The 13,790-nt window shown below is 33.4% G+C and overlaps 1 protein-coding gene across 12 annotated transcripts in view; it reads right to left on the reverse strand.

Moving 5' to 3' along the window:
* The window catches only part of SLC4A7 (solute carrier family 4 member 7), a 112,349-nt gene that overhangs the window by 66,570 nt on the left and 31,989 nt on the right, over nucleotides 1–13,790 (reverse strand). For all 12 annotated transcript variants that reach the window (XM_069473330.1, XM_069473336.1, XM_069473334.1 and 9 more), the window contains exons 2-3: nucleotides 7,846–7,927; nucleotides 3,940–4,086 (exon numbers count right to left, since the gene is read on the reverse strand). In XM_069473330.1, coding sequence (XP_069329431.1) covers nucleotides 3,940–4,086; nucleotides 7,846–7,927 — 229 coding nt within the window. The remainder of the gene's footprint in view (nucleotides 1–3,939; nucleotides 4,087–7,845; nucleotides 7,928–13,790) is intronic.

A 13,790-nucleotide genomic window follows, 5' to 3' on the forward strand; every position in this document is an offset into this window, starting at 1 on the left:
TAGACGTTTGTTTGAATTCATCCCTGACATCATCTGAGAGTAAATTTTCATCGTGAGAATGTTTTAGACTACAAATTCTATTTAATACATTTCTGCTTGGTAGTTTACAAAGGGCTTTGCCCATTTCATCTAAGTTATCAATTTTGTTGGCATAAAGCCATTCATAATATTCCCTTATTAGCCTTTTAATGTCTGTAGGATCTGTACTGAAAATATCTAATACTAGTAATTTGTGGAGTTTATCCATCTGGCCATAGACATCAATTTTAATGATCTTTTCAAAGAACGGTATTTCGGTCTGAATGATTTTTACAATTGTTTTTCTGATTTTTTTAAATTCATTTCTGTTTTGATTTTGTTTCCTTTCTTCTCCTTACTTTGAGTTTAATTTGCTTTTTTTTTCCCTTTATTTTCTTAAGTTAGAAGCTTAAATCACTGGTTTTCAATCTTTCTTCTGTTCTAATATAAGGATTAAATGCTTTAAATTTTCCTCTAAGCACTGCTTTAGCTACATCTAACAAATTTCAATATGTAGACAGTCCTCATTTTGCACAGTACCATGCTAAATAAAAGCTGTGCATATCAGAACTGTGTCCTCGCTTTGGAAGAGTCTATCTCAGTTACCTGCCTGTTCTGTTTTCATTTTCAATGAGTTCAAATTTTCTAATTTCTGTTGACTGCTTCTTTAACCCATGATTATTGAGAAGTTTCTTCTTTAATTTCCAAATACCTGGGGATTTTTCCTGATACATTTCTAATTTAACTGTCTTTGTGACCAGAGAGCATGCTTTCACTCCTTTTAAACTTACTAAGATTTGTTTTATGGTCTAGACTATGATTTATCTTGGTAAATGTTCATTTGCACTTGTAAAGAATGTATATTCTGCAGTCCTTTGATTGGAGTGTTCTATAAATGTAAATATAAATCTGGTTGGTAATGTTTTTCAGTTCTTCTATATCCTTATTGTCTTTTGTTCATTTGTTCTGGTGTGTAGTTACATGTAATCAATTTAAATCTTTTAAGTCCTGCTTTTAAGAATTTTTAGAGCAGATTCACTGTAGTCTTTAATGTAAAACTAATTTAGACTCAATACTAAGGCAATACCCTTCTGAGAACTCTACCCAATGCCCTTTATATGCCAAAGTCTTTCCACCATGACTGATGGGAACACATACTATTCCTAGTCTTATGTGAAGTATTATACTTTCTGGTAGTTATTTCACAAGCCCAGGTAGCTTCCTCTTACGTGCCCATACCAGGACTCAGCCAAAAACTCAAAAGGATCCTTCTTCAGATCTTTGGAAATTTGTGTAGCTCTCTAACCTCTAGTACTCCACCCCTCAAATTCTAGCTGCTCTGGCCTTCCCAAATTCCGATCTGTACCTCCTCAGCTCTGAGTGTCTGCGAGGCTCTCTTTGGGTTCCCCTCCCTGTGCTGTGGCCTAAAAACAGTCTCTAGAAAGCTCAGGCAATCAAAGGATTTATCTCACTTGCTTCTCCTCTCTGAGAAATCAAAGACTTGTGTTGCCTTTTGTCCAATGCCTGAAAACTATTGTTTCGTATATTTTATCCAGTTTTCTAGCTATTTGAAATGGCAGGGTAGTTATAAACTTTCAGTTATAAGATGAATAAGTTCTGGGGATCTAAATGTACAACATGATAACTAAAGTTAATAATACTGTATCTTACACTTGAAATTTGCTAAAAAGTAGAACTTAAGTGTTCTCACACATACAAAATGGCAATTATGTAAGGTGATGGATGTGTTAATTAACTTGATTGTGGTAATCATTTCACAATGTATACATACATCATATCATCATGCTGTACACCTTAAATATTAATAAATATAATTTGTACTTGTTAATTATACCTCAATAAAGCTTGGGGGGAGGGGAGAAGAAGCAGTGGGAAAATAACCAAAAAATAAAAATCAATTAAAAAATATAATGGAGGGAAAATTTAATCCCTCTTATTCCATAATGTCTAGACGCAAACATCCTGTGTAATCTCTTTTTAGTGCAAGGAGAGGAAAGAGATCTCATACATAGCACTTTCTAGGATATAAATTGGTAATTAAAACCAAAATAAATCCATTCAGGGACATAAATTTTTTCTAGGGATAGTTATTCTATTAATAAGTCAAATATTTTCTTCATCATAATTTATTTTTCAAACCACTATACTTAGACATCTAATCACACATCCTGGCTTAAAACAGCACATCACCTACCTAGGTGATAATACATAGTTTAATAAACAACATTTCTATCCACAAAAATATTGTGTGCCTCTTTATATAGTATGAATTAGAGAAGCATAACAATCCAATCACAGAAGAACCTAGGATATCCTAAACTAGATGAGTGCAACATACAAAATAGCAAAATACATCAAAGTTACTTAATATCATCCCAAAAAGTTCACTAGCGATCCTTTCTAAATTCATTGTTCATTTTCTCTTTGCTATGTACATGAACTTTGTTGGCTACATGACCACTTAATAATTTAATAGGCCAATCAGTGTCTCTTAGTAGAGGTTCTTAAGAGATTCCCATCATTTAGCCTCTCAGAGCTCAAGTTTCCTAATCTATAAAACAAATATAATAATACCTATCTTTTAGAAATGCTGAGATGGGCCAGCTATGGTGGCTCACGCTTATAGTCCTAGCACTTTGGGAGGCGAAGGCAGAAGGATTGCTTGAGACCAGGAATTCAAGATCAGGCTGAGCAACACAGCAAAACCCCATCTCTACAAATAATAGAAAAACTAGGCAGAAATCGTGGCAGGCTGACGCAGGAGGATCGCTTGAGCCTGGGAGGTTGAGGCTTGTAGTGAGCTATGATGACACTACTGCAATCTAGCACAGGTAACAGAGCGAGATCGTATCTTTACAAAACAAAAAAAAAAAAAAACCTGAGATGATTAGATAAAAGACCCTGTGTCAAGGCCTGACAAGGGAATGTTTAGCACAAAATTGGCACTTTATATTTTACGAGGCTATCAGTATTTTCTTTCTTATGTTCACGCTGTAAATGTATTACACAGAGTAATTTTTTCTTTCCTTGCCTTTTAACAAAAACTTTCCTCTAGTATAATACACAACCCACAGGGGTGTAGCTCACATAGCCTTCTTTGGTAGAAAACATTACCCCAAGACCCATAGTGTACAAGTGGCCTTAAACTAATGATGTTCTATATGCTAACTAAGTGTAATGTCTAAGTCTAAGACTCCTTCTCAGGCTGCACAGCCCTTTTTTTTTTTTTGGCTCTCTCCTTTCCCACTCTCAGGGCCACTTAAATCACTGTTATCAATGCTTATTATCAGATAACATTCTCTTTCCTCTACTATGTGACTTTTTTCTTTCTGACTTCTACTGGCACTTCAATACTTCTCTGCTTTCAATAACAACAACAACAAAAAAAAACCCTGTACGTCTATACAGACAGTACTATCAAATCAGAGCACTCTCTTTTGCACAGAAAACCAAGTAATCCAGCCTAGTGGTTAAAATCTTCTGGCCAAAAAATGTAGTGTAAAAAGGAAAAAAAAAACACCAATTCCTTACAAGAGTCTTAGGATTCCCAACATCTATTCATTGCATACATTAGTAATAAAATGCATGGTACAGAAAAGAAAATAGAACCCTACTAAATTTGACCTTAAGTGACAAGGCTCAACTTCTACAATTCCAAGGCTGGAATATATGAAGAAAACAAAGCCCCTTATTCTTTTCACTTATACCAAGAACAACTTAACCTATACACTAAATATTTTTCTTACAAAAAAGAAACTTACTTCACCTGACAGTCCCCAATGTATCCAAATTACCACACGTGCACATACAATTTTTAAAAGGAAAGATTTAATTAAAAAATGAGACACTTTCCAGGAAAGAAGTTTAAACTGCTAATGGAGAACTACTGTTTTCCCTTACCATAAGAAGGAGATTCTCGTCCATCTTCTTTATCTGATTCTTTATCTTTTCTTCTCCGGTGGTGATGTTTGTGCCCACGATGCCTATGACGCCGACGACTCTCTTTACTAAATGGGACATGAACACCAATGTATACAGCTCGATGACCTATTGAAAGGTTTGGAAACATATTACTGGTTTTCCAAACAGGGAAAACAGTGACAATACAAAAAGTACACCAAAGTTTACTCAGATAACAAAGAATTATATATAAGTTCATATAATTAACAATAGTAGCAACTCTTCTTATTTTAAAAAGCACTACACAGAATGTTATGCCAAGGGCTAATACCATTGACTGATAATTACACTAAGTATGGCAGGCTCACGCCTGTAATCCTACCACTCTGGGAGGCCAAGGCGGGAGGATCATTTGAGGTCAGCCTGAGTAAGAGCAAGACTCCGTCTCTACTAAAAATAAGGGGAAAAAAATTAGCTACGTGTGGTGATGTTTGCCTATAGTCCCTGCTGCTAGGGAGGCTGAGGCAGGAGGATGGCTAGAACCCAGGAGTTTGAGGTTACTGTGAGCTAGGTTGACACCATGGCAGGCACTCTAGCCCAGGCAACACAGTGAGACTCTATCTCGGAAAAAAAAAAAAAAAAAAAATTACACTAGATATAGAAGTTACTTATACGTGTAAGCATTAATTTGTATATCTGAAAATGATATTTTGAGGAAGAGGAGTTTGGTCCACCTGAAATCATTTGCAAATACTTACTTACTAATTTTTTAGAGTTTTGAAAACCTCAAAACAGCAAGTTCCAAATTACTAAAGGCTACATTAAATATAAATCATCCAAATAAAATGTAGAAACTGTCAGATTGGATTAAAAAAAGCAATAAAGTTATTATATGCTTTTAGACTAGAAAAAGCTACTGCTGATATTGCATTATCCTGACTTTGTATTCTAACAACAAAACAGTTATGAAAGGCAGTCTCCGCTTTTGCCCACTAAATGAAACTGAATCAGGGAACTAGAGAGCTAGCAGCATTATGGCAAATACTGAGAGGCACGGACTTGATTTCTTAAACAGTTTAAGCGAGGTTCCTATCTAAGCTGAGTTAAGAAGGACATGGACCATAAGGTCAACTAATTTGCATCTACGCAAAATTCATCTGGCATAAAGTTGCTTTTTGTCCTTATGTACAAAATAAAAAATGATATGCTGAAATATGAACAGCTAGTCACATTCTTTTCCTAACAAATTCCATAAGATGTTCAGAAAATAAATACTTCAAGAAACTCAGGATCTTCACCCTTAGATGAGATTTGAAAGTACAGTTGAGCCTCATTTTCGTGGGGTCCATATTTGCAAAGTTGCTGACTTATTAAAATTTACCCATTAAACCCCAAATCAATACTCATGACTATTTTGCAGTCATTTGTAGACATGAAGAGAGCAGCAAAAAAACTAGCGTTGTCTGATACTCATGTTCTCAGCTAAGGCTGAAAAAGGTAACACTCTGACATCTTGCTTCAGCTGGCAATATATTAATGTCAATAAAGTAAATAATCACCTTTTTAAATTAAAAGAGGGCTAGACTTGTGGAAACACACTGAACTAAAATTATCTGTTTAAATATCTCCCAGTACTCAGCACTCTGCCTAGCACATGGTAAGTATTCAATGAATATCTACAAAAATTAAATTTCAATTATTGGAAAAAAATTTCAAATTTAAAAACTAATTATACAGGGTTTCTTTTGGGGATGATAGAAATGTTTCGGGAATTACAGAGTGGTGATGGCTGCCCAACACAGTGAATATACTAAAAAAAAAAATGAATTATACACTTTAAAATGGTGAATTTTATGTTATGTAAATTATCTCAATTAAAAATTTTTTAAAAACTATAACAAAATTCAGTGATTCTACAATTTTCTTTCAGTAAAACTATTTCCTTCTGAACACCAAGAAAAGTGGAAATTAAAGAGTCAAATTCCCATAATTGTGCACTGGGAATTACAAAGTTGTTACTCCAATTAGTACTAATGAGCCTTGGCACAACAAGCCCCGGTACAATAAGATAAAAATAAATTGTATGAGTTTGCAGTTTAGAAAGACTAGATAAATAAGAATACACTAGAATCCAAAGATTAGGAGCTTGGGCCTTATTGTTTTTCTGCTTTTATTGTTGCCTTCAGTGTCCTCTGTTATAATTTTTTCTTTCCTCTTTCTTTTATCTTTAATCCATCAAAGGCCTATTCACTCAAACTCTCTGAGATAAATTCAATCTCTCCCTCAAACTTGATACTAAAACTTAGATATGTACAAAGTATGCAGACCTAAGAGCTCTGGAGTAACCACGGGAAGTCAAGGAGCATGGGCAAGCACCTCTCCCTTCATATTCCAGGTCACATATATTTGAGGGTTGACTTTAAATGGTAAGTAATAGAATAAATGTATTACTGGACTCTTGAATTAGTAAAATTACTGCTAAAAATTTTAACCTCCCTCGCTCCTGTAAATCATAAGATCTAACCATAAGCTTCTAGATAACTTAGGTTCTTTGTAGAAGCCCTAGTTAAGCCTAGACTTTTAAAGTCAATTTTTAAAGTCAGTTTAAAAAAAAAAATCTCAGAATATAAGTGAGGAGAACTCTTATTTGTGTCTCCGTCTTGAAAGCAACAGATTAGTAGTCCAATATGGTACTAGCTCTCACAGACGATTTTAACTTAAGGATGCAGTCTATCAAAAAGTCTATCAAAACATTTGCCATGAATATACCACCCTAACAAAGTGTTCAAGGTTAACATCATCAATAGTAAGTCACGTTGATATTATACGTACAAGATAGGATGCACTGAGAAAGCCATGTTACTTCTGTAGTATGCTTCCCAAATATCCATAATCTCAGGCCATTCAAGTGATGACATCAGACAGACCAAAACTGAGAAACACTGTACAAAATATCTAACCACTACTATCCAAAAGTGTCAAAGTCACGAAAGACAAAGAAAGAATGAGAAATTGGTGTAGATTAGAAGAGGCTAAGGAGACAGGACACTAAATGTACTTTCAGATCCTGAACTGGATCATCTGAATCCTGGAATACAAAAAAGGCCAATAGTAGAAAAACTGAGGAATTCTGAATAAAATCTATGGTTTAGTTAATAGTAAACTAGTAATTAATCAAATTCTAATTAAATTAGTAATTAACCAATGTTAATTTCTTCATTTTCACAAATATATGATAGCTACATAAAATGTTAACATTAGAAGAAACTGGGTAAAGTGTATACAGGAACATTTTGTACTATCTTTGCAATATTCTGTAAATCTAAAATTATTTCAAAATAAAAAGAAAAAAATAAACCATTTGTTAGAACTTCTTCCCACTTAAGGAAGAAAGATAGACAAATAATTTATTTGCTCCATAATTCTATGCTGAGTTTATTGCAGCATTTTAAAAGGATGATGTAACAGACCTATAAAATGAACATTTAGATGACAACTAATGATAACTGTAGCTTATTAGTCTGGCACTCTAGTATGCTTATCTTACAAATTATCCAGCCTGCTAGAAATAAAAAACACAAAGAATTTACTAATTTTGTAACTGTGCCTTTCAGTTTTCCAAGTTAAGTAATGGTAACCATAACTGAAGTTTGAAAAGCATTCTAAACTCTATTTTATGCCAATACTTTCAATAAAGAGGGAAATGTTCCATTTCTAGACACGGGTGGTGGTTACAAAAATGTTTGCTACACTATTATTCTTTAAACTATACTCAGAAAAGTGTTGAGCGCTCTTCTCAATGTTATTTCACAACAATAAAAAGTGTTTCAACAAATAGTACGTAAAACTTGAAGAACACTATCAAACATTATTTACCCTACTAAGCATCATAAGTTACAAACTTACTTTCTAGTTCTTCTTTTTCAAACTTGGTGTTCACAGTTGAGCTGGTTTTGCCAAGATCCACAATCGCTTCTTCATCAGGACCCTAAAAACAAATTATTCTCGTTTACTCATGAGATCAAAATATACTGAAGACCTACTATGTATGTGCATTATTTGAAATGGCCAAAAAATATATTAACTGACTGCCTTCTCTCAACGAACTGAATGCTTATTATAGCTAAATGCATTATTTTTAAAATATGTTTATAGGCTTTTCTTTTTACTCCACAGAAGACCATTCAAAAATCCCACAGTAAGAACTGAGATGACAAAGATTTTTAAATGGTATTCTGTGCAAATTACTAATGATACATTCACTTTATCCTCGATGTCGGGGGAACCCTTAGATGTAAATATGGAAATGTTTTCTTTCTTGATTTTTGCTCTTATGTCCTCTAATTAAAGAGAAACGTTTAACTCAGCTATATTGGATTGGATTATGGTTAAACATAAAATTGTTAAAAATGGGTAGACTCAATATGCAGTACCACTTACACTGACAAGTTAACTTTCACAGCAAAAGTTATAAAAACTTTTTATTTCCCCATAAAGTAAAATCCATGCCAAAATTTAACCTGTAGAGAATTCAAGCTTTCAGTTGTCAAAATCCCACCTTCGTGATTTTGTTTCCTTCTTCAACTCAACAAAAAGACTAAACATATTTATTATAAAATATTGCACAGACTATTTTGAAAAGAATAAAACTTTAGCTTTAACTTTCCTTCTCAACTTCCAACAACTTTCAAAGGAGTATTGTAATCATAAACTACTTATTATGAACTTATTAAGCACAAGATCCTGTGTCACTGATACAGATGGATGAACGAATCCCCTTCCCTCAAAAACTCTTTAGTCCTAGGTTCTGGCCAGACCAGCCGCAGCTCACTCTGGACCTGCTCCCAGCACATGAAGGAAACCATCAGCCTCACCAACCTTCACCAGCACCGGGTGTGCAACTCCAAGCTTCTTCGTCAGGTATACAAAGCAAATTCATATACAATTGTTCCTCACGATCCAAATTCTCAGTGTCTAAATTTTCACTATCTAAACTCAAGAACTGAATCAATTTGATTAAATATTCAAATAAATGCCTTGCTATCCAAACTACCACTAATTGCTACCCAAAACTCAGAACCAGACACAGCACATTAAGAAAATGCAAATCTTTTGATATCCAAACTTACTTTCTAAACATTATATATCCGAACTGTAAAAAATTAAACAGATCTGGATATCAAGAGATACTTGTATATGACTCTGAATGACTGGCATCCAACTTAATATAGGAAACTCAAAGAAGTTAAAAGACTTTCTAAGGCTCCATATTTAAAGGACGGGGAGCATGAGACAATTTCATATAACGAACTAAGAAGACAGGCAATGAATGATTAATCAAATTGCCACATAACATTCTCATTTCCTTAGTTAAGGAAAGATCTAAGTAGGAAACCAAAGCAAATACCAAAAATGTACAAGAATAAATAATTAATAATTACCATCCATTGGCCAAGTCATATTCTAAAATCTTTAGCTATTCTCTAATGACTTCATGTCATTTAGTTCCTAAGTGTGCAAGGTACAGAAGACAAACTCTCTCCTAAGTAGAAAATATGGAAGTTGTCGTATCCTGAGAGGTAGCATCCTGTCTATTCTCAAACAGGATTAACTGCTCACATTCCAAACTTTCATTTAGCCTGCACAATTGCCAGGATATGAAGCAAAACAATGCACTTAACCCTCACCTTCAAACAAACAAACAAAAAATTTATGTCTATTCAGCTATGCTTACATGGTTAGATATACTAACACTAATCAGCTAACACTCAAAAACAGCTTCTTACGCAACCTCGGAATATTATTTATTATGTTCATTTTATATTTATTTTATTACTATATTTATTATTTATATTTATTTAAAATACACATACTCTTTGACATCTAAATATCTATCACAGAAAAATACTCCCACACGTGCAAAAAGTGACATGTAAAAAAAGGATGTCTGTTGGCACATCTCATGGTCTACCCAGCCTGCTCCCACTGGACTGTCTGTGAAGCTTTGAGCAAGTCATTCACCTTCTCTAAACCTTCATTTTCACTGAGGCATTGTTTCTAATAATGAAAAACATATCAAACAAAAATGTGGGTCAGTAGTGAGATAGCAATCTCATATTAAGAGTATTATGAAACAGTTTGAAAAGAGACTCAAAACATGGAAGTAGATCTAAATGTGCTGATAAGAAAAGATCTCAAAGATATATTGTTTAATGAGAAAGCAGATTGTAGGAAGTAAAATAAGATCACATTTATGTTAAAAATACTTGCACGACTAAACCAAAATTTTATTTCCACGTTTCTATACACATTTATTTATATTAAGTAAAAAGCAAGAAAAAGCCTGAATAGGATCTATAGCAAATTGTTACCTTCTCGCTTCTAGAAGGGGAACTGGGTTTGAATGAAAGTCAAGTTAGAATACTATTTTATTGTTATTGATTTGGTTTTCAATGAGAACATTTTCATGTGTAACTTGCATAACAAACAAAAGTTAAAATTTTTAAAGTCTAAAAAAATGTATAGCGCTAACACTGTAATAAAGGAAGGTGGGGGGAGGTAAACCTCTATTTCTCCCTTCTCTTAAAAACATTACCTAGCTTTTCAACAACTATGAAACATGAATCAGTAAGGTATGGAAAAAAATAAGAAGGCAGAGTCTGCTGCTATAAATGCAAATATTAGTAGGCCACACAAACTGGCCATCTTAACACATGATAAGTAATCCACCAATGTATACATATGGCTATATCCTGAAAATCCCTGAGAACAAAGTAGGCATTTCATGGTGGCAATGCTTTTCTGAAACAAATATACTGTTTCAAATTCTATCATTTTAGGATAATGCTTTAAGCCATATTTCTTAACATAGCATAAGTTAAAACACCATGTAGAGTACAACTTTGTGTTCTTTTTTTAAAGTACATACAAATAAAATGGATGTACATATCTAAAAGGCAAAACATCAAACTGCTCACATTGTCTCACTCTGAAGAAAAGCGAAGGGGAAGACCACAGAGACAGACAATCCTATAGTATTGAATTTTTTGTTACAACAAACATGTTTTACTTTTAGTAATTTAAAAAAATTCAAACGTCAATCTGCTAATATGTCAATTATTTTTAAATTTGCATCTAGAAAAGATTATTCTTTCTCATTTTCTACCTCCAAGAATATGGTGGAAAACTAAAAATATCAACAGCAAAGGGCAACCTCTGACATCAAAATGTTTTTGTTCTTAACCTCAAATGAGTGAGTCACGTAGGCCACTGCTTATAAAGCCTACTGAAAAAGAAGTAAAGCCATGGCAGGAGGAACACACAAAGACATTCAAATTATCAATACAGGATTGACCCCACTCTAATCTTAAGGGAATTATTTAGTCTTGGTTTCATATTTTTATTTATAAAATAAGTTAATTATGTATACTACTGTACTATAACATAGAAAACAACAGAATTAAAAATTATCCATATAAAACCATAAAGAAAAATTAAATTCCCCATATATGAAATGACACACGTATAAGGTTATTTATTGCAGCATTACTTGTAATAGGAAAAGATTGGGAACAACCCAAGGGTTCCTTAAAAGAGAAATAACTAAGTAAAAACTACGGCACATGACCCAGTGGAATACAAGCTACTAGAAAAAAAAAAATGAGGACACTCTCTACATATTGGCATGAAAAATGTCTAAGACCTATTATCAAATGAAATACATACAAGGTAGAACCACATTATAGTATGCTACCTTTTGTGTAAGAAAGTCCCCAGAACAGTATTTGAATCTGCATGAAACACTAGAAGGGCATATAATAAAATAGTAAAACTGTTATATAAAACAAAGTTATACATAACAATAGAGGTAGACTTCTTGGTTTATTATTTGTTATATTATTTTGATTTATTTTAACTGTGTGAATACAGAGATAGATTTAAATATGAAAGTTTTTGAAAGCCACTTCACCTATCAATCTTGGTTCTCATCTGCAAACAGAATAGTATATAACTTAAGGAGCTATGGGACAAGACACCAAGTGAAAAGTTCCAAGTACAAGTGTAAAACCCAGAGAAGATGCCCACATTTTCACTCAATCTGAATAAGAAGAATACACTATTCAATTTTCCTATCAGAGTATTTTCTCATCTACCATACAGATTTAAAACTAGGTTAATTAGAGAAGTCTTAACAGTAACTGAAATCAACAACTATTAATTTCCTAATTAAAATTGATACAAAGAATAAGATTTAAAATGTATCCTAAAATAGCATTATGGTTGTATGGGAGAATTATTCTTATGAAATGTGTATCTAAGTATCTAGGGTTAAAATGCCAAGATGCTGTAACTAACTTTCACGTGGATCTACAATGTATTATGTTACAAGATTTTTAGATTTTCAATTTATTATACATTCAGACACACTAAGAGAACTTATTAAAATTCAGCTTCCCTTGCCCTATGCCAGAGATAGAACCCAAGCATCTGTATTTTTATAACTTCTCTATATGATTTTGGTGCACACCAAAATTTGAACTCCATGTACTTGAATTATGTTAGATGAGTCATTTCTTTAAATAGGCCTGCAAAAGAAACGTTTATGCCCTTAATCATTTTAGTAGCCTTTCTTGGGACCACTCTCACTTCATTTACATTGTTTTAATCCTTAAGAAAATGAAATGTTCATTCCAGTTCACAAGAAAGCACTGTAAGTTACTATAAACTTTTATTGTTACACAAGCAACCTTAAATCTATAAAGAGTGTCCTAATACTTATTTCTGTCAGAATATTTTCTCCAAAATGTCTAGGGCAATCATCAAAGTATATTTAAATAACAATGTTGTCCCAAAGAAACCACAATTTTCGTCAAAACAACCCCAAACCACAACCTTATCCTCACCCATAAGCAAGAGCTGAACTTAAATATTAGAAAACTTCAAATTTCAGGACAAAAATCTTAAAATCTTAATCTAATCTTAAAAATATTTCTAATCCAGTTAAAGGAAGCAATCATGAGTGACTGTTTCATGAAATGAAAAGCCAAAAGCTAATACGCGGTTTCTAAAGAACTCACTTGGCATTTTTTGATCCATTCATTACTCTAAAACAAGCAGAGAAGACATAGTAAAGGTAAATAGGAAAGTTATATAAGAAATATTAAACTCTGGCAATTGTGATTCCCACAGAAAAAAAACAGCCTTAGGAAAAATGCTTTGTCCGCAGACAAAGAGGAAGAACTAGATAGATTCAGACGCTGGAACAAAAGCTTCAGAAATTTTTATTTCAAATACCATGACTGGAAACAAAGACAATTTGAATTTGAAGAAAACATTTCAAAGTGTGGGGAGCATGAAAAAAACTGAAGAAAGTGAAAACAAAGGAACTCAAAGAGGTGTGAGCATTAAAACTGGCAGGTAATAGCCTCCAGTAACTAAGTGGATTTGGGTTAGCTCTGTCAAATGTTTGATTACAAGATACAAGAGTCACAGACAAATGGCAAGATTCATCAAGGTTCTACTTTAAATTATAAATCATAAATATTTATAGCACTATTTCTATGAAGAGATGCACTCATTCCAAGTTCTTAGTCAGCACTCACACCCACATAGACACAAAAAGTGGTTGTTTTTCATAACTACCTATTAATAATTAAAATGTGCAGAACAGCACCAACAACTCACAAGGGGTGGGAAAGACAAAGATCCAGTGTTCTTCAGCAAAAAAGAAGATCCTCCGTCATCAGTCAGCATGAGATTATCATTAGCTGGGTATTTTTAAGGTTCTACTACTTTTTCCAGTGTAACCCAACAGGAGAGAGTGAGAACTTCCTCAATAATATAGTCTGTCT

The sequence above is a fragment of the Eulemur rufifrons genome, chromosome 7, assembly GCF_041146395.1.
Source record: "Eulemur rufifrons isolate Redbay chromosome 7, OSU_ERuf_1, whole genome shotgun sequence".
Taxonomy (NCBI): Eukaryota; Metazoa; Chordata; class Mammalia; order Primates; family Lemuridae; genus Eulemur; species Eulemur rufifrons.